This window comes from Podarcis pityusensis, assembly GCF_964106645.2.
Source record: "Podarcis pityusensis genome assembly, chromosome: 6".
Taxonomy (NCBI): Eukaryota; Metazoa; Chordata; class Lepidosauria; order Squamata; family Lacertidae; genus Podarcis; species Podarcis pityusensis.
In genome coordinates this window covers 29,277,902-29,297,588 of record NC_138030.1, presented here as the reverse complement: position 1 = coordinate 29,297,588, position 19,687 = coordinate 29,277,902, and the positions used below count along the sequence as shown (strand labels likewise).

General features: G+C 45.3%; 1 protein-coding gene across 1 annotated transcript in view; it reads right to left on the bottom strand.

Moving 5' to 3' along the window:
• Positions 1-282: 282 nt before the first annotated feature.
• The window catches only part of SNTA1 (syntrophin alpha 1), a 59,759-nt gene continuing 40,354 nt past the window's right edge, over positions 283-19,687 (bottom strand). The window contains exons 3-8 of the mRNA XM_081010274.1: positions 11,397-11,592; positions 10,369-10,576; positions 7,044-7,174; positions 4,291-4,487; positions 3,111-3,298; positions 283-1,364 (exon numbers count right to left, since the gene is read on the bottom strand). Coding sequence (XP_080866400.1) covers positions 1,272-1,364; positions 3,111-3,298; positions 4,291-4,487; positions 7,044-7,174; positions 10,369-10,576; positions 11,397-11,592 — 1,013 coding nt within the window. The 3' untranslated portion in view covers positions 283-1,271. The remainder of the gene's footprint in view (positions 1,365-3,110; positions 3,299-4,290; positions 4,488-7,043; positions 7,175-10,368; positions 10,577-11,396; positions 11,593-19,687) is intronic.

The window sequence follows — 19,687 nt, the reverse complement described above, 5'->3', positions numbered from 1 at the left end:
CACAGGTGCAGGCGCTTCAGAATCAAGGCCCTGCCCCAGCTCAGCCGGCCCTGGAGGCAGGGACTCCTGTGCAGGCTGGGATTCCTCCGGTTCAGCCTCTGAATGGGATTCCCAGGCCATCACACATGTATACAGGAAGCAGCCAGAAAGCTATGCCAATTAAAATTAAACTGAGATGAGAAAGCCACTGTTGTGTCAAAAATTGGTAAATTTCAGGCTTGGTGGGCAACGCCAAATGTTGTTTTCAATTCAGATAGGGAAACAAACTCTGCTTTAGTCATCTTTAGTAATCTGTATTTATTTTCGCAAAAGGAAAACAAAATAATAAAGATAATTCCATGCATGATTTTGCAGCTCATAAAACTAATTGCTTCCCCCGCTCAAGAGCACCTCCGGTTAAAACATATGTCCGACAAACAAAAATGGAGGTGTCAAGAGTTAGCAAACCAATAAAGAATAAAAATCATCTTCCTGATCTTTTTCAACTCGAGCATCTCTTTTAAAATTATGGCTTCTGTAGCTTATCCCCAAAGTTTGGATAAATCGGCAAATACATGTAGCCATGTTTCAGCTTATGCCAGCTGCATGTCAGACTAATGGCTTGAGTGTCCCCCCCCCTCCCCAGATTATATGCGTTACAGGTAATGAAGAGATCTGGCTTAATCTACCACATTTTCAACTCAACCCCTAAGCATGTTTACTCTGGAGTAAGTCCCACTACGTCTTACTCCCACGCAGATGTGCACAGCATTGCAGTCTTGAGTGTAAAATGGTCATGACAAACGCAGAGCAAACAACACTGTAAGCATCCCTTTATGGTTCATAAACTGAGCTATATAAATATAAAACCTTGATACAAACTTTTTTTTAATATATATATATATAAAATATCATCTTCAAGGCACTAATGTGATGGCAGAACTGGGTTGGTATGACATCTTCAGCAGTCTCATATTTTCCAAGCTTGTGGTGGTTTTTCTTTCTTTCTTTTTCTAGGAACATCATGTGCTGATGGGCAACTTTACAGGAGCATTTTTATTGCATGGGCTGTCCATCCTGGGACTTGCGTGCCAAGGCAGTTGCCTGTCCGTGAGTTTCCATCAGTTGTCTGGGAAGTCTACTGGCTTCCTTTGGCTTTGGACGCATGACAACCTTTGTCCTTGTTCCAGTCTGTAATGGCGTTCTTAAAAATGTGCTTTGGCCATGAAGGCATAGCCGTAGTGCATAGATCACATGCAGTCTTGCCTCTCTCCAGATTCTGCCCTGTGTCCCTATGCCAGCAACCCCAGCCGGGTCACTTTGGCAGAGAGGAATGAGTGGATGATGAAGACAATGGTTTTGGGACAGGAATGAAGATCTAGTTGCTGCAATGAAGGAAGAACATGGACAGTGATGAGGGGTTGGTTCAGAGCATTTCACCATTCTACATTCCCTAGAAAATCTGATTCTTCGTTACAGCTGGCTGTGCAACAAAGAAGCAATGACTTCAGAAAGTAGAAGAACTGGGCAAGTACATTAATCATCCATTGCAGAACCCTCTAGAGAAAAAGTGGCTGCACCTAGCATTTCAGACCATAGGCTGATTTGGTCTCTTCTCCATCGCAGGAGAAGAAAATTCAGCATAGATCAGGGATCACAGTGGATGCCTCATCCAAACACTGGGTTGTGGTCGATTAAGTTTTATTCAAAGTAGACCCACTGAAATTAATGGACCTAATTTAGTCATGCTTATTAATTTCAATGGGGTTGCTCTGACTAGAAATAGCATTGGATATAACCCATAATAAAGGGTGCAGCACTGGGAGATAAGTGAATGTGCTATAGGGACAACCTGCCACTGGTGCCAGGAAGATAATAATAATTTAAGACCAAGGACATTGAATTATGTGTGATTCTTGCCCATGCGATTCTTCTCCAAGACTCTGCATACTGTGCAAAATTTCCTGAAAAGGATAAAAACCCTAAATTCTAACTCTGTACTTGTGATATATTATGCAAATTAAGTTGTTTGCATATACTTCCTTGCTTTGCATAATTTATTCCACTGCCTTGTTTTTTGTTTATTTTTACCAAAACTGAAATAGCAGAAACTGCCACATCCTAGCATTTTCCTGCCCCAAAAGCAGGACCAAACAAGCCCATGCCTGACAATTATCTGCTTAGTACAAACATATCACTTCCAAAAACCAAGCATACAAACAGGGCATGCTGCCACCCTGGTTTGCCACCCTGACCCTCAGCAGCCTTCTGAAAGGCCTAGTAGGGCCATTGGCTTTGCCCATTTGAGTTTAAAATGATGGGTTCAAAGTCCAGGACAGCACATACCCCTTTCAGGGCCTGTAAATTACATTCAAGCAAAGCCCTATTTGCTCTCCTAAGATGGCAAGCCCTGTTTACCACTGCGCTGAGTCTGGACTGTAGCTCAGTGGTAGAACCTTGCATGTAGAAGGTCTAAGGTTCAATCCTTGACCTCTCCAGGAGATGTTGGGAGAGACCCATCTGAAACCTTGGAGAAGGCGCTGCCAGTCAGTGTGGACAATACTAAGAGAGATGGACCAATGTTCTGACTCGATACAAGGCAGCATCTTCTGACTTGAAAGCAGGGCTGGGGAACTTGGGACCTTCCAGACGTTGGACTCCTAACTCCCATCAGCCCAAGCCAACATAAGCAAAGGTCGTGAATCATGAGAGTTGTGGTCCAGCAACATCTGGAGAGATGAGGTTCCCCATCTCTGCTCTAAAGCAACAGGACCCTGCTCTATTCCTCTGAGCCATGCTCTTCTGTCATGTTGCCTCTACTTAAGACTTGTGCCACAGAGACAACCTTTGTGAGTGGTTCCGGCCACTTAATACCCTGTCACTTCTTTCCCTGAATTCTAAATGCTCATTCTAAAGCCTCAGTTCCCCCCCTGAGATTCTGCAATTTGCAAATAATGGCAATGATTAGTATCAACAGTTTGCCATCAGCCGCTGTCTGGGCAACCCTTATCCAGCTACAGAAAATACCCCAAGGACACAATACAGCGGGTTCTGCTTCCTACATATTACATCTCACTTGCTTCCCTGAAAACTCATTGGAAGAGCACAGAAAGGCAAGAAAGGGAACTCACAATCTCTCCTTCTGAGCTGCCAAAATCCAAGTAAAGCATCTTGGCCCCATCGTCTGAGGACATCTGTAGCCTCTCAAAAGGCTGCTGCAGCAGAATGACTTTGGTGAGGCCTGGCTCCAGGGTGGAGATGGTGAAGCCCTTCTCGATGTGAATGGACAACGTGCAGTCTCTCCCGTTCCATGTGCATGCTGGGGACGGGAGGTGGAGAAAGAGAAAAGCCTGCATTGAACTTGGCATTGAACTTTGCTTTCTAGAGAATGGACTGGTGCTGAGACACAGAAACCTACTGCAGGTTCTTGCTGGCCATAGGTAAAAAAGGTAAAGGACCCCTGGACAGTTAAGTCCAATCAAAGGAGACTATGGGATTGCGGTGCTCATCTCACTTTCAGGCCAAGAGAGCTGGCATTTGTCCACAAACAGCTTTCTGGGTCATGTGGCCAGCATGACTAAACTGCTTCTGGTGCAACAGAATACTGTGACGAAAACCAGAGTGCATGAAAATGCCGTTTAACTTCCCACCGCAGCAGTACCTATTTATCTACTTGCACTAGTATGTTTTCAAACTGCCAGGTTGGCAGGAGCTGGGACAGAGCAATGGGAGCTCACCCCGTTGCACGGATTTGAACCGCTGACCTTCTGATTGGCAAGCCCAAGAGGCTCCGTGGTTTAGACGACAGCACCAACCGCATCCCTTGCTGGCTATAATCATTTGGGAGTAGTATAGAGAGAGACCAGAAAGTGCCCCCCCAAAAGCTCTTCATAATCAAGGCAAAGATCTGTCATCTAAGCTACTCTCCCATTATTCAAGGGTAAATAAACTATCCAGCAGATAGTTCACATATGGTGAGCTTAGAAGTGGCAGTAATGCTGGGATAACTGAAGAAGCGTGCATGCACAGAAAAGCGCATACCAATAACTAACTTAGTTGGTCTCTAAGGTGCTACTGGAAGGATTTTTTTTTATTTTGCTGGGATAACAGTCTCCTATCCTAACCCAGTTTACCCAGTCATGCCTTGGGGTGCTGGACTAAAGAGTAGGTTCTCTCCAAAGAACCCCTGGTTCTAGGTCAGTCTACAATGCAAGACTGGCAAGTTGGAGAACCCCCATGGGCCCATGGTCTCATTCCCGTTCCTCGGAAAGCCTCAAGTCCCCATGTGCGAAGCTCCACCTGCTTCCTGACCTGTCGACACTTCCTGGACACATTCAGCAGCGTTGTGGCAACCATCTACCAGCATCCTTGTCCACGTGGCCAGGTCCCGGTGCGTCTCCACACTAAAGAGGTGCGTCTCTACGCCTTTCTTGGTTCCGGTCCGCAAAGCAAACGAGAGCTCTGAGTCGTAGAGCAGAGAACCCTTGGATGGGCCAGAATGCACAAGCCTGTAGGGATTGGGTCAGAAAGGGCCTTTCAGTGCAGCAAACTCTTTCCATGGTCAGATTACCAGTTAGCCAATATTGTAGCCTGAGACTGCTGGGGCTAGGCAAGCAACCAAGTGTGCATTTTATGAGACACAGCAGAAGTCTAAATATATACCAAGAGGTCATGTGGTAGCTTGAAGTCCAATACATTTTACTGTCCCAAAGGCTAACGCAAAGGTGGGAGCCTCCAGGTGCCGTTAGACTACAACTCCCATCATCTCTGACGTTAGTTATGGTGTCTGGTGCTGGTGGGAGCTGAAGTCAGTGCCAATTAGCTGAGCGGTGGTAACTCCAAGCTTGGCTGGACACCTCAAAGGAAAAACTGGCAACTTGACTTTCTAGTGAGATCAGGGGATTTGCCAGATGGGTGGACCCCTCAAAATGGACCACAGAAGGGTGGAGGAATCCAGTATCTGCATCCCCACCCTTGCATTAAAGGCACAGGACAGAGCTTCATCCCATACTGAGTCTGGAAACCCAAATCCAGCTTTTCCCATAGGAATTCTTACATGCATGTTTGCTTTCAAGCTGGGCTGCTTGGTCAACGCCTGCATTACCTGCGACTGTACATTGTCAATATCCAGTCAACCCATGGACTTGTGCTGGATTACAGGGCTGCTTCACATGTGGCACTTTTTAAAGATACGCATGCAAGAGGTTTTTGTGTGCGCATCTTGAAGGCAAGTGGGATTGGCCCTCTATCAAATGTACACTCGGTGGCAAAGCCTCACTTTTATTTTGGTTTCTTGTTCTGTCACAAGAACAGTTGTGTGACATAATGGCCACTAGAGGTCACCCTAATAACACCTGTAACTCAACTGCACCATCAACTGCCCAGAAACACCATCCATGGAGCAAAGTATATTTTCTGAAACCCATCCCTCTCTCTCCCTCTCCCTCTCTCTCCCTCCTTCTACCCCCTCTTACACACACACACACAGGCCTATCAAAAAAAGGCAAAATCCTTTCTTTAATATATTTCTGTTGACTGGTAATTTGTATTTCAGACCCTAAACACAAGGGGGCAGCAGAACCATAGAAATACTTCAAACAGAAGGAACACTCCATCTCCAGTTTCTTAAACTTCATTTATTAAAATCCAGCCAAACCATTCCATGAGTGATGGCTGCATATTATTTTTGGTATACAAAGGCATACAAACGATTCTTCAGATGGAACCACATGGTAGGACAGAGCCCAGATCCTTATCTCCGAGTAAGATCACTCATATATTCTTCACTTTGACTAACATACACAAACTCAGATTAGAGAGCTCTACTAAGCCAGAGTAAGGAAACTTTCTGACAAGGAAAGAGGACTTGACAGAGGGAGTCAGTCCACAAACGGCAAGGGGAGATAAACCAAGAGTCACTCGCCAGGCACCAGGATCACTTCACTTTATCATTCCTAGGCTGCATTCACACCTTAGTTTGTTCCATTTCCCCATTTCCTTAACTGTTGGTTTCCGCACTATATTTGAGTTTTTCGTACGATGCAAAAGCCATCAAGAAAACGAATGGAATGTAGCATGTGTTTACTGCTCATTTCTGTGTTATTTGATTATGGGGGGGCGGAATTGAAGCCCCCTTAACTTGGGAAATCACGGGGGTAATCGGGGGGGGGGGTGTTATTCATTTGGTTTTGTTTCCATTCCATAGCTTGTGTTTTCTGGATTGTATTTTTATATTGCGAACCGCCCTGAGATGAAGGGTGGTATACAAATTAATAATAACACTAATAAATAAGTAAAGTGACAAATTTTGGGGTGGTATATTAGCATACAGTTCTTTCCTGCTGCTTTCATGAGGGAATCTATAGGGGAACAGAAGCACACATGTGTGGGAATGGATGGAATTTAGCACAGTAATATTGGTCAAAAAGCCACAGTTCCATTAACCCAACAGGTACGGCAGCATGGGCGGAACATCAGAAAACAGGACAGAAGCCCAAGCATTATCAGCAGGAAAACTAACACAATTTTGACCTGGTCTAAATGCACCCCTAAAATGTTTGAAGTGCTCCCCTACTGTTTTGGTCTACCATCAGCTCCAGACAGCATGGTCAATGCTCAGGGATGAGGAGAAGACCAGGTTGGGGAAGGGATGGTATGCGACAACTTGGGAAGGAAAGGACAACCCCCTAAATGGAGAAGTTTTCAAAATGTTGGAATTAGTGCAGCCTTTATATGACTGCTTGCTCCTGAATCCACCCATAAGAAATGGGAAGGGACCACTCTTTTAACCATCATAACTGAGTGAAGAGAAGATTGTTTACTGCATCCAAGCTCTCTCTTCGCTGGGGAGCGCTATTGGTAGCGACACAGTCCAAGCAGTTACAGAGAGAGGACCAAAGACTACGCAAGAGAAAGAGGGTATCGAGTTAAAGAGGATGACATCCCTGGAGCCTGGACTTTGTAACCCAGCTACTCAGAAAGAAACTTTTACAAACTCCAGCAAATTGAGTTTGGAACAGGAAAGCAGAGCAGCATGCGTGTTCCAAAACTGCGGCTTGCATTACCTGGTGGCGATGAGAGGGAAACTGTGCGTTGGCTTATTCAGGGCCTCTCTGCTTTGCGGAAGGCTGCTATAGAAGAGAAGTTCCTTCTCAGTGAGGAGGGCCAGGATATTCTTCGTCCCATCACCGGGGAGCTGAGAACAAAGTAACAGTCACAGAAGCACAGAACAGACAGAAACACTCTAATTGTCACAGCTAACGGGAAGAAGAAACACTACAAGCAGGGTAGATATGTTGTTCTTGGGAATATCTTAATTATGGAGCCAGTGCAGAGAAAGCCCTGTTCTGTACAGTAGCCAATTTATAACACTTGGTGGGCAGATGGAGTCCAGAGCAAAGATGACACCCTAAGAACTTTATTGGGTGTGTGTAGGAACAGTTTCGTCCAAGGCATGCTAGGCTTATAGGGCAAGGGTGGGGAACCTCTGGCCCTCTAATATTTTTGGCCCCAACTCCCCATCAGCCTCAGCCAGCATGGCTAGCGGTCAGGCCTGATGTAGTGTAAAAACATCTGGAAGGCTACAGGTTCCTCATCCATAATATAGGACTTTATAAGAAAGATGGGTGGCCTTATCTGCTTCTGGTCTGTGCCACGTTTGCATGTTTTGACCCATAATTCTATTCTGTTCTGCATTAATCTGTGAATTGCTAGCAAAATCGGTATGTAAATGCCTCTTTTGAATCATTTAAACTGCTGAGAACTGCATCACAAAATCCAGAGAAGGATGAAATATTGTGGCTAGCCAAGTTCCAATGTGCACATGAGTCCAAGAGCGGCAGAGGACATTTTTCATCAAGATTCATGACATTTACATTCCGTGAGCATCCCTATAGACACATGGACAACCACATCCTTCAATCGCACCTGGAAGCTATCAAGCAGACTCTGTAACTGACAGAACACAGTTGTCTATAGTCTTCCGTGATGTAACCCTCAAATGGAGATGGTTATATGAATATTGTTCGTATTCATTCTAGTCAGATTCAGACATTTCCACAGTGGCATATGAACCACTTCTCCATGAGTTCTTCCTTTCCCAGGTAACAGATGTATGCTGAAACCATACACACAGGGCAAGTCCTGTAGTTCCTTCCTTGAAGGTGGAGCAAGAAATGATCGCATGACGAAGAACCATATAGCTGACCCAACTCAGGTGGTTTCAACTTACAGATCTTATTGGAAGAAGTCATGGGGAAGCAGCACCTGTGATGTTGTGGTAATATGTGTGGCAGACTCTTAACACCTGGGAAGGAGGATAAAATTCAATTTCGGAAGAAAAGCGTTGGGGAAATGTGCCGGATAACAAGGACATCGGACGAAATCACATAACCTCTGCACAAACACATTAAAACTAAAGCTCAGTGAACAACCAACGTAAAACTTCTCTGCAAACCTTGTACAAACAAATCAAGATGGATGCTCAAGAAACAGGTCATCTGGAAGCAAGCTCAGATCGCACTGAGCCGCGCTAGGGCAGAGAGGCAAGAGTTGCTCTCCCTTTTGAGAAACGTAAAAGCCGGCTGTTATCCAAACCAAGGCATTCCTGGACCAATGTGCATGTTTATAAAAAATGCATAAGATCGAAGGAGACAGGAGTTTCCGCCTAAATATAAATCAGCTGTGACTTACAAAGGCCAGATGCTCAGCTGGAGCTCTAGAGAAAAGCAGCATTAAGGATCCAGCAGTGGGTGCAGTGGATTACCGTTCAGGGTTTGGATGAAGATGAGATCCTACTCTGCTGTGAACCGAGTGGGCTGGACTTGGGCAGCGAACGTAGCTCATGCAGATGCCAAGTTGGCCATAGGAAGCTTTTGTTACCTAACCATCTATTTGCCATGCAACAGCCACAGTCACAAATGGGTGCCATGTGACCAAGCTGTTAAGTGGCTGTCTGAATCCATTCAGCCACTCGTCCAGCTTGATGAGATGAGAACCCTTAAGGCACTTCTTGGTGCACTGAAAAGTGACAGAAATACTAATCATATCAGGAAAATTATTATTAGGAAAAGCCACCTACTGATCACTAATCTGCTCTTACACATGTGGAGCAAACAAACAACTGTAAAGTAGCCCACATGGTCTGGAGAAGGACGGGTGTTTTTGTTTGGTACAGGACAGGTGTCACTCAGCAGTCCATGGATTTGCTTGCCATTCTTATTGTTCGGGGAACATAATCCTCAGACACAAATAAGAGAGGCTTTTCTGAGGTGGGGAGGGGACTCTTGATGTATGGATTTAGGAATGACAAAAAGATAATGTTATAATGAATCTCAGCTTCTTTTCATTCATTTCCTTTATTTAATTTTCCCATTTTAAGAAGAGTTCTTGTTCATTGTGAATTTTCAGTATAATATGGACTCTTTCCAGGGAGCTGGGAAGCTAGGGCCTTATACTGAGTCAGAAACCAAACCTAGAGGCATTGCAGGAGATATTGGGCACTCAGCCACCTATAGGACTCTAGTTCTCATTGATCAGGCAAGATGCCTCAAGAGGGCTCAAATGTTCATGTGACCAAATACAATGAATTCTGCAGGACCCCAAATCAGCCCTGATAACTAATCCTATGGTCACTTAAAAGGTAAAGGGACCCCTGACCATTAGGTCCAGTTGTGGCCGACTCTGGGGTTGCGGCGCTCATCTCTCTTTATTGGCTGAGGGAGCCGGCGTACAGCTTCCGGGTCATGTGGCCAGCATGACTAAGCCGCTTCTGGCGAGCCAGAGCAGCGCATGGAAACGCCGTTTACCTTCCCACCAGAGCGGTACCTATTTATCTACTTGCACTTTGACGTGCTTTCGAACTGCTGGTTGGCAGGAGCAGGGACCGAGCAATGGTAGCTCACCCCATCACGGGGATTCGAACCGCTGACCTTCTGATCGGCAAGTCCTAGGCTCTGTGGTTTAACCCACAGCACCACCCGCGTCCCTTTTTTAAGGGACTTTTTTTTTTTTAAGGTCACTTAACTGGGTGTAAATTCCACTGAATTTAGTGGGGCTTACTTCTGAGTAGAGATGTATAGGATTGCTCTGTAGGTCAATAAAAATTACTTTTCCACAGATGTTTTATTAGGAATCCATTTGCACAAGTGGAATAAAATAAGAAAGAGAGCAGCTTTAGACCAGTCTCCCTACTTCAAACATTATACAACTCAAACTAGGGAGAGTGTGCAGACTAAGAACATGTACACACTGGCATAATTTGAGATAAGATTTGTTGGCCAAGGACTGCCTAGGGATTGCGTTGCCTTCCTCAAGTTGTGTTTGGTAGCTACAGACATATATATATATCCCCATGAACAGTGCAGTTCAAACCAAGAAGATCACCATTACCTGTTCGGTCAGCCAACCAATGTGCTTGATGTCTCTACTTCCAGCAACACTAACTCCAGACTGCGAGGTCCTCAGCTCCTCTTTGACTCTTGGAAGCAGGGCACTGATGTTGCTGTGAATGGCATTGAACCACGCCTGGGCAGAAACCTCATCTTTTGCTCGAAGGAACAAGGGGATCCGTCCATCTGCTGAGCACACTTCCAGGTATCTGCATGAAGAATCTCCCTTAACTTGAGAATGAAACCCTTCTGGCAGCCCAGACACAAACTGTTACATGTAGTTTTGCCTGACATACATTTCTGCAAACATTGCCTCCTATTTCAGTGCATTGCAAAATTCAGAGAAGTACGAATTCCGAAGGATGAATGCATTTTGGTGCCGATATTGTTTTGAGAGGTGCAAATTTAGTGGGTTTACAAACCTTTCAATGTGGACTGAAGCAAAGTTCTGCCCTATCCCTAGTTCCAAAGCCTTCAAGGGGATTGTTCTTGTCTACATGGGCTTGCAGTTTCAGGTGTATCTGCGATCAGGGCTGGGTGCCCTGCCCTGTCTCTTGGTAGGTGGGGTGGAGTTGACCTGGATTTGCCATGCTATGGCTTCCAAGTCTTTGCTCCACTAATGCCCTTGCTTTGGAGACAGTGGTTCTTACATGTGGTTCTACTAAAAGCCATGGCCTTCTTTAGGTCTCAGAGCCCAAGACATTTGCAATGCAGGGTGATCTCACAATATTATATTGATGTAATCCCACTCATCTGGCACAGTTAATAGGATTGATCCAGCTCATTCTGAGCATTCAAGGCACTTTAAAATACATCTCAGTAATGCGGAGGGGTACAAAGTTAAGCATTCAAAGGGAAAAAAGGCTGTGGATACAAGCTTTCAGAAAGGCGTTCTGTACATTTTATTCCATTTTCCTGCAACCACACAGATCAGTCAAGATTACATGCCAAAGTGCAACTCTGATGTACAAATGACTCTACAGGTAGCATAACACCACTGAGAAAAAGTCAAGGGAACTGCGGCATTACCTGTTTTCTGGATCGCTAGGGAGACATTTCCGTGATATGTAGCACATTTTTAAGGGGATGTTCTTGCCTTCCTTGAGGTCTCGTAGGGAGAGAGCAGGTGAAGCTTGCTTCTGAAAGGCTGGTGAAGAGTCCCAACTTACAGTTGCACCAGATGAGGAATTTTTAAAATAGGGAGAGATCTCCTTCATGTATTTTACTGGAAAAGAGAAAACCAACACACAGAATGTTCAGGTGTACAATTCCAGGTACTCCTGCAACAGGTTGCTTCCAATCCTGCCACTCTCCAGTGATCTATAGTCTGGGCATCAACTAAGACAGATTTCACAGGTGCTTCCCAAAACACCCTGTGTGCCTACCATCAGCGACGTTTCTTAAGTGAAAGATTATTCATGACCTTTTCTTTTGGGAGCTGGAAATCTGAATGTTTTCCTTATCCAAAGTCATTCTTGAACAAGAACAGAATTTGCTCTCCTTTTAAACCACCCTATAATTATAGGCTGTGCAAGGTGAGAATGTCTTTAATGCAGGTAAGAACACAAAGAACTCTGCGCCTTTTCTATTTGTGGTTTGTGGTGTACCGTTGTAATGCTAGATCATCTGCAAGGGTTCTTAGCACAGAAGAGAAATCAAAATTAAAAGTAATTTCTCACCAATTTCAGGGTGGGTTAAAACAACCACAGCTTCATTACTTGTCAAGATGAAAAAACAAGACAGTAATTAGAAAGAAAAAAATATCCATGCAGATAAGCTTGACATTTATTTATTTTTAAAAATCCATCCCTAGCGAGACCCATTTGTTTGCAATTTCTAAACACTTTTAAAAGGCAACCTGAATGTCTAACACAATGCAGGGAAGAGTTTGAAGTGGCATCTTGAGCACACATGGCAAGCAAAGATGTCATTGTTCCACGATGTGCATCAGAAAAGCTTGCAAGTGAACCTGTACCTACACAGCGAAGCTTTTACAGCTCTGCGATGGCATGGTAAATATAGACTGAGTTTCTAGCTACAGACATGGTGAGTCAATCACGCAGTGGTTTTATCACATGCCAAACAAACAAACAAGCCCAAAATTCTGCACAGATCCACTCAGCCCATATTCTCAAAATGCCAGAGTGATTATGCAAATACGCCAGATGGCAACTAAACCCAAGCCCCTTTCACTTCATGCCAAAATCAATACTTCTAGAACCTGATTGTGTTCCATGTTGCTGCCTTAAAGTATACTGGAAACATACATATATACATATATATATATATATATATATATATTTCACCCCAGTGTTCCCTACTCTAGTTGGTGGTATACCCATAAGAACACACAGCTTTCCTATTCAGTGCACCAAATGCATAAGAAACTCTGAATTTTTCAAGATCTTGCCTGCCTCAGATAAGCAGCATACTTGTGCACCAGTATTTATTTCACAAAATTTATATACCACTTCACCATTAAAAAAAAGAACAAGATACCTCAAAGCAGTTCACAAAAATAATAAAAGAGGGAAATTTTCAGGAAAAAGCAGTTAAAAACAACTTTTAAAACATTCAAAAATCATCAAAATAAACGCTAAGCTAAAAAAACCACTAAAACACAGGTCAACAGGCTACAGTGGTACCTCAGGTTAAGTACTTAATTCGTTCCGGAGGTCCGTTCTTAACCTGAAACTGTTCTTAACCTGAAGCACCACTTTAGCTAATGGGGCCTCCCGCTGCCGCTGCGCCGCCAGAGCACAATTTCTGTTCTCATCCTGAAGCAAAGTTCTTAACCGAGGTACTATTTCTGGGTTAGCGGAGTCTGTAACCTGAAGCGTATGTAACCCGAGGTACCACTGTATGTGTCTGGATAAGCTTGCCTAAGCAAAAATGTTTTTTAGCAGGGGCCAAAAAGAGTACAGTGAAGGCACCCGCCTAATGCCAAGAGGCACTGAATTCCAATTTTGCCACACCAAAACATCCATTTATCACAAATGCAGAACAAGGATTATGTGGCGCTTGTAATGGTGCCAGTTCCTGCAGATCGAAGCGGCTGAGTGGGCACATATGGAGTAAGGCAATCTCGCAAGTAAATTGGTCCCAAGCCGTAAGGGGCCTTATATACCAATATTAACACCCTGAACTTGACCCAGCAGCAAATCGACAACCAGCGCTGATCTTTGAGCAGAGGTGTTATATACTGACAGGTTCTCACTCCTGTCAGCAATCGTCCCGCAGCTTCCGGGGCCAAGAGCAAGGGAAGCCTCACATAGAGCGCATTGCAGTAACTGCGTGCGTCCTCTATGTATTGTGATATGCCAGACAATTCCTATCTCTTCAGTGCACCGTTTGTGTGCTCTGACTGTGTGCAGTGGCTGCCTATCCTGCTCTTCCTGGTTGTGAGACAGGAAAAACCCCAGAGGAACGGACGTAGGATCCTATTTCAATGGCAACTATTTAAAACAGAGTAAGTGCTGCAGTGGATCCTTAAGTTTGGACCTCAAAGCCGAGTCCGCAGTTCTCAGCCTATCACTTTGCAATCCGCGCAACTGCTATTTAAAGCGATGAGGGGCACCGCGAAGAAACAAGGGCAGTTGGGGCAGATATCTGACAGTGCGCTAAATAGATTACTTTTTACACTTGTTCCCAATACGTCGGATAAATGTTCCCGCCTGTGCAAGCTGTTCTCCGACCGCCAGCCAACACGCCGTTCAAAGGCACCGGGATGCCAGCCAAGATTGCTCCAAGTGCGGTCTAGTGGGAGCCTCTGTCACTGCAGTGGATCAGCTCATATAAAGGAGAGAGAAATAGCTCGTGTACGCAGAGCAACACACTTCTGTTCATATTAACTGGAAGTGGGGCAACGCGCAGCAGAAACTGGGTACTGCAGGGGAAACTGCAAGTGTAGGATCTGTGGGGGGAAAGGACGTGGCACAGCGGGGCTGGAAGAGTGGAAGATCATGTGAGATTTGCTCTGGCAGAATTCGCGGCGTGGCCTAACCCAGCCTATAATCCCTTCTCTGCATCAGGCAGTGGAGACTGCTCCATTAGAAGAAGAGGAGTTTGGATTTGATATTCCGCTTTATCACTACCTGAAGGAGTCTCAAAGCGGCGAACATTCTCCTTTCCCTTCCTCCCCCACAACAAACACTCTGTGAGGTGAGTGGGGCGGAGAGACTTCAGAGAAGTGTGACTAGCTCAAGGTCACCCAGCAGCTGCATGTGGTGGAGCGAGGAAGCGAACACGGTTCACCAGATTATGAGTCCACCGCTCTTAACCACTACACCACACTGGCTCTCCACACTGACCGCCCCCCCAACCTCAGCCCACCCTCAACCAGTCCCCACTTGCCTGCCTTTTTCAACCAGTCCGGGGAGTGGCACTGCCTGCCCCCTTCCCCTTCCTCCATCTCAGTGCTGCGTTTGAAGAACTCAGGAGGATGGGGGACAAATGTAGAACTCGTTGGTTCCCCCGTCATTGGCTATGGCTCAGCCTATCATGGACCTACTGTCGGGCTCCCTGCCTTCCACCCCACCATTTCCAAGGGGCAACAACCACCAGGGCACTAACAATGTCCCACCTTACAAGTGCTGGAGAGGCAGCCGTGCTTGTTGAATCTGTTGCAACAGAGTCAAGAGTCATGTGGCATCTTAAAGGCTAACAAATTTTATTATGGGGTAAACCAGGCTTCCTCAAACTCGGCCCTCCAGATGTTTTGAGACTACAGTTTCCATCATCCCTGAGCACTGGTCCTGCTAGCTAGGGATTATGGGAGATTTACTTCACTAATGAAGTGGACAGTAGCCTGTGGAATAAATAATAAAACTTGTTAGCCTGTGAATTATTATTATTATTATTATTATTATTAGGCTATCAAGATAATGGGTTGCATTCAACTAAATTCTACTTAGAGCAGACCCTTTAAAATTAATGAGCTCAAGTTAGTCATGTCCATTTACTGCAATGGGTGTACCTTGAGTAGGGCTAGCATTATAAACCACCTATTATATGCAAAGCTGTTTGAAAACGTTCAAAAGGTGCTATATAAATGATAGGATCATAGTGGTTAAATAGAACTATGGCTTGCATCTGCAGCCCTGGATTTTTAAATGAGCACAACCAGCAGTCATAAGCCCAAAGAGTACCTTAGATAAATGAAAAATACTTGATCCAAATCCATCAAGGAACATGGAGATGTGAAATCTGTTATTTACACACTGATCTTTTTAATCACTTTTGAGTCTTAAGGTGGTGGCCATTACATTAATGGTTCAAGAGACCTCTGTTCCTTTTAATACTGCATGCATAAGACTGCACAGATGGCAGCTATTGTGCTGGCCACCCAAAGTGATATGTGCTCAATTTTGCATGTTCCTGTGTTTTATATTTCCCAAACCTGTGCATTCAGCACTTAATTCAGCACTTTGCCTTTGGTTTTTTTTTTTTAAAAAAAGAACCAAACTGGGAAGTGCATTAAAAAAACCCCTCCAAACCTCTTAGTCCTATGCCCAAATGTGCAATTTTAAGAATGGAATCAATTGTATATATTGGTTACTAAAGCAGCAACCAAGATTCAGTCAGCCTGCCCGGAGCCTGGAATTTTGTAGTGGCACACAAACAATTCTGGAGCATCTCTCTGTAGCAAAGGGCTGCTTTAACCAAAGAACATTGTCCCTTTTTGAAGTGGTGCAGCCTTGGCCAATGACTCAAGCTTTCCTCAGATTAACCCCAAATGTTTCCATGTGTCGCTCTTTCCTTTGGAGTTGGGCAACTTCTGTATTGACTGTGCCAGCCCCATTCAATGTGCTTATGGTTTAGGCTGCTGACTGTACAACAGCCAACACTGTGGTCTGCCGCAAAGGGAGGGGGGCTGCACATTTCTCCCCTGCAAATAATAGTATGGCCTTATTCAGCATACACGCTGAAGACATTTATTAGGGGGAGTGCTGTGGGGGTAAGGCATCTGTTTTCCAGAGACCCCCACCTAAAATCCTAGAAAACCCACTGCAAGTCAGTGTTGACAGTATTGTGTCTCGATGGACCATGGTTTGAATCATTGTAAGACAGCTTCCTCTGTTATCTACTCCTGCCTCAGGAAATCGTACCCTTTCAGTTATGTTCACACTAACAACTGTGCTGAAGCCTGACAACCTGGTGTGCCTTCTGCTTTTACCGAAACAGCCAACAAAGCAAAGAGGGCTACAAAATGGTGGTGTCTGTTCTTCAAAAACTGAGTCTGGAACCCAATGCATCTTGGGCCATTTGTGATTCCTTATATACAATCTCTACTGGGTGATGTGCTTAATATGGAATTGCTTCTACGGTTCGCTATCAAGTACTGCTCTTCCAAAAGAGTTGTATTCAGGGCTTTTTCTCAGCCAAAACTCGCCGGAACTCAGTTCTGGCGCCTCTCAGGTGGGAGCCATTGCCATTCTAAGAGAATGTGGTGATTTCCGGCACCTCTTTTTCTAGAAAAATAGCACTGGTTATATTAATCACTGGACTTTCTCCTTGAGAAAAGTAAAACTAAGGACGGTCAAGATGTGCCAGTTAGGTCAGAAATATCTGAGGATACATTCATCTGCAGCCCTCTGGCAACCAGCACTGTGATTCAAATCTGTCTTCTCTTACCAGGAAAGCATCTGGGCTGGGCATATGGCAGAAGGGGCAGCTGATCTAGGGAAAGAAGGGATGGGGATCTGGTGGCCTTCCAGATGGTATCTGACTATGACTCCCATTAGTCCCAGCCAGCATGGTCAGAGATTATGCAAGTCACAAGTCCCCCATCCCTGAGTCAAGGCAATGCTCTGAAGGACTGCTTCTTCAGGCAACAGCGGAGGATTTGCCAACTCCTCTGTAAATTGCAAGGCTGAAATTCTTTCGCTTCTAAGTGTACAAACTTCTCGTGGGGAAAAGCAGCAGCAACAATCACCCAAAGCCTTGGCCTGTGTCCCTCTGTTCCTAAAGCAGTCGCTTTAGTCAAACGCTCTCATGTTCAGAAGCACCTTGCCAATTGTTCCTCTCCCTCTCTCAAGCTGCGTCAACCATCTATGACACACACTGGAGGATCACGCTCTAGACCGTGGCAGGTATTGTTTACCATCTCTTTTTAAAGCAGCAACATCTCTCTCTCTGTGCATCAATATACCAACTGTTTCTCTTTTAAACCCTTTTAAATAGATTTTATATATATATATATATTTGAAAACGCATCCCTAGCCTTTTTCACCCCACAAGCTCAAGGCAGCTTACAAACACTGTTTCATAGCAAAACGATGATCACCAAGTGTGGAAGGAAAGTAGCAGCCCAATAAAAGGAACAAGGGAGAGGTTTTGTTTATTTAGCCCTGTTGGCCTAAATCTGACAGGTGGGTGGGGGTACCCACCTATCAAAACACCTAAGGTCGCTCAAAGCCTCGATTTTTGGAACGTCAAAGCCCAGTGTGGGCTATTTAAAAGCCCTTTTGCAAACAGCCCTGCACAGCTCTTTAAACCTCTGGTTTTCAGAGGTTCAAAAGGCAGATCTGGCTGTTTGTAAGCCCTTTTTCAAACAGGTCTGCACTGCTCTCTGATCCTCTGAAAAAACAAAGTAGGGCAGTTTGCAAAAGGGCTTTCAAATAGCTGCACACTATACTAGAGCTGTGTGTTCCTGTTCTCAGCAGGGGAACTGGTGTCCACAGCTAAACTGGGCAGGATTCAACTTCTGCTCATTAGCTGATGAGCAGGGTTAAATCCTGCTGTTTTGGCTGCATCTGCCAGTTCCCCTGCTAGTAAGAGGCATGAATAGTTATAGCAGAACTGTGTGAGTGTGTGGAGGTGGTTGGAGGATGGATGGCGGCTAACAGATTGAGGTTGAATCCTGACAAGACAGAATTACTGTTTTGGGGGGACAGGAGGCGGGCAGGTGTGGAGGACTCCCTGGTCCTGAATGAGGTAACTGTGCTCCTGAAGGACCAGGTGCGCAGCCTGGGAGTCATTTTGGACTCACAGCTGTCCACGGAAGCACAGGTCAATTCTGTGTCCAGGGCAGCTGTTTACCAGCTCCATCTGGTACACAGGCTGAGACCCTACCTGCCCGTGGACTGTCTCACCAGAGTGGTGCATGCTCTAGTTATCTCTTGCTTGGATTACTGCAATGCGCTCTATGTTGGGCTACCTTTGAAGATGACCCAGAAACTACAACTAATCCAGAATGCGGCAGCTAGACTGGTGACTGGGTGGCCGCCAAGACCACATAACACCGGTCTTGAAATATCTACATTGGCTCCCAGTACATTTCCGAGCACAATTCAAAGTGTTGGTGCTGACCTTTAAAGCCCTAAACGGCCTCGGTCCAGTATACTTGAAGGAGCATCTCCACCCTCATCGTTCTGCCCGGACACTGAGGTCCAGCTCCGAGGGCCTTCTGGCGGTTCCCTCACTGAAAGAAGCCAAGTTACAGGAAACCAGGCAGAGGGCCTTCTCGGTAGTGGCACCAGCCCTGTGGAATGCCCTCCCACCAGATGTCAAAGAGAAAAACAACTACCAGACTTTTAGGAGACATCTGAAGGCAGCCCTGTTTGGGAAGCTTTTAATGTTTAACAGACCACTGTGTTTTAATATTTTGTTGGAAGCCGCCCAGAGTGGCTGGGGAAACCCAGCCAGATGGGTGGGATATAAATTATTATTATTATTATTACTAGGCATGTGTCTTCAAACATCGGGATGTTCGCCAGGGGGCTTGTCTTAATGTGCTGCAAGCTCATTTGCTCTGCAGTGAAACTCTGTTGAGTACCTGCCCTGCTCCTGCCCGCATTCCTTTGCTACCGGTGTATTTCATCTTTTGTCAGCCTTAAACCTGAGCAGCAATTACTGGCCACGTCCAGAGGCAACACTTAAATTGAAATGTCTTTCATCCCAATTTGACCCGGACTGGCCCTACTTTCACCTCTGCCTCCCCCGAGTTTGATGGATGTTATTGCTGTCCACCTTTACCCTCTATCTTAGGAAACTCCTTGGGAATGTCATGCTGTATTGTCTTGTGGTTTCTTTTAAGGCATAAGGCATGAAACCCGCTGCCTAAGAGGGAAAGCAGCCGGGCACCTTTTTCCAGGCCCCTTCCACTTTCACAAAGAGCTTGACCCTGCAAGTGGAAAAACTCGGTCTCTGTGCCCAGGAAACCTGTGGCTGCTGCTTTGGGCAGATCAAGGTCCTGCTAAAAGCACAAAGAGAAACTATCAGAAGTTTTATTAAGGATTTGTTCATTTATTCTTACATTATATCTCACCCATTCCTTCCTAAGAAGCCCAGAGCAGCAAACACACAAATGATAAAGCAGT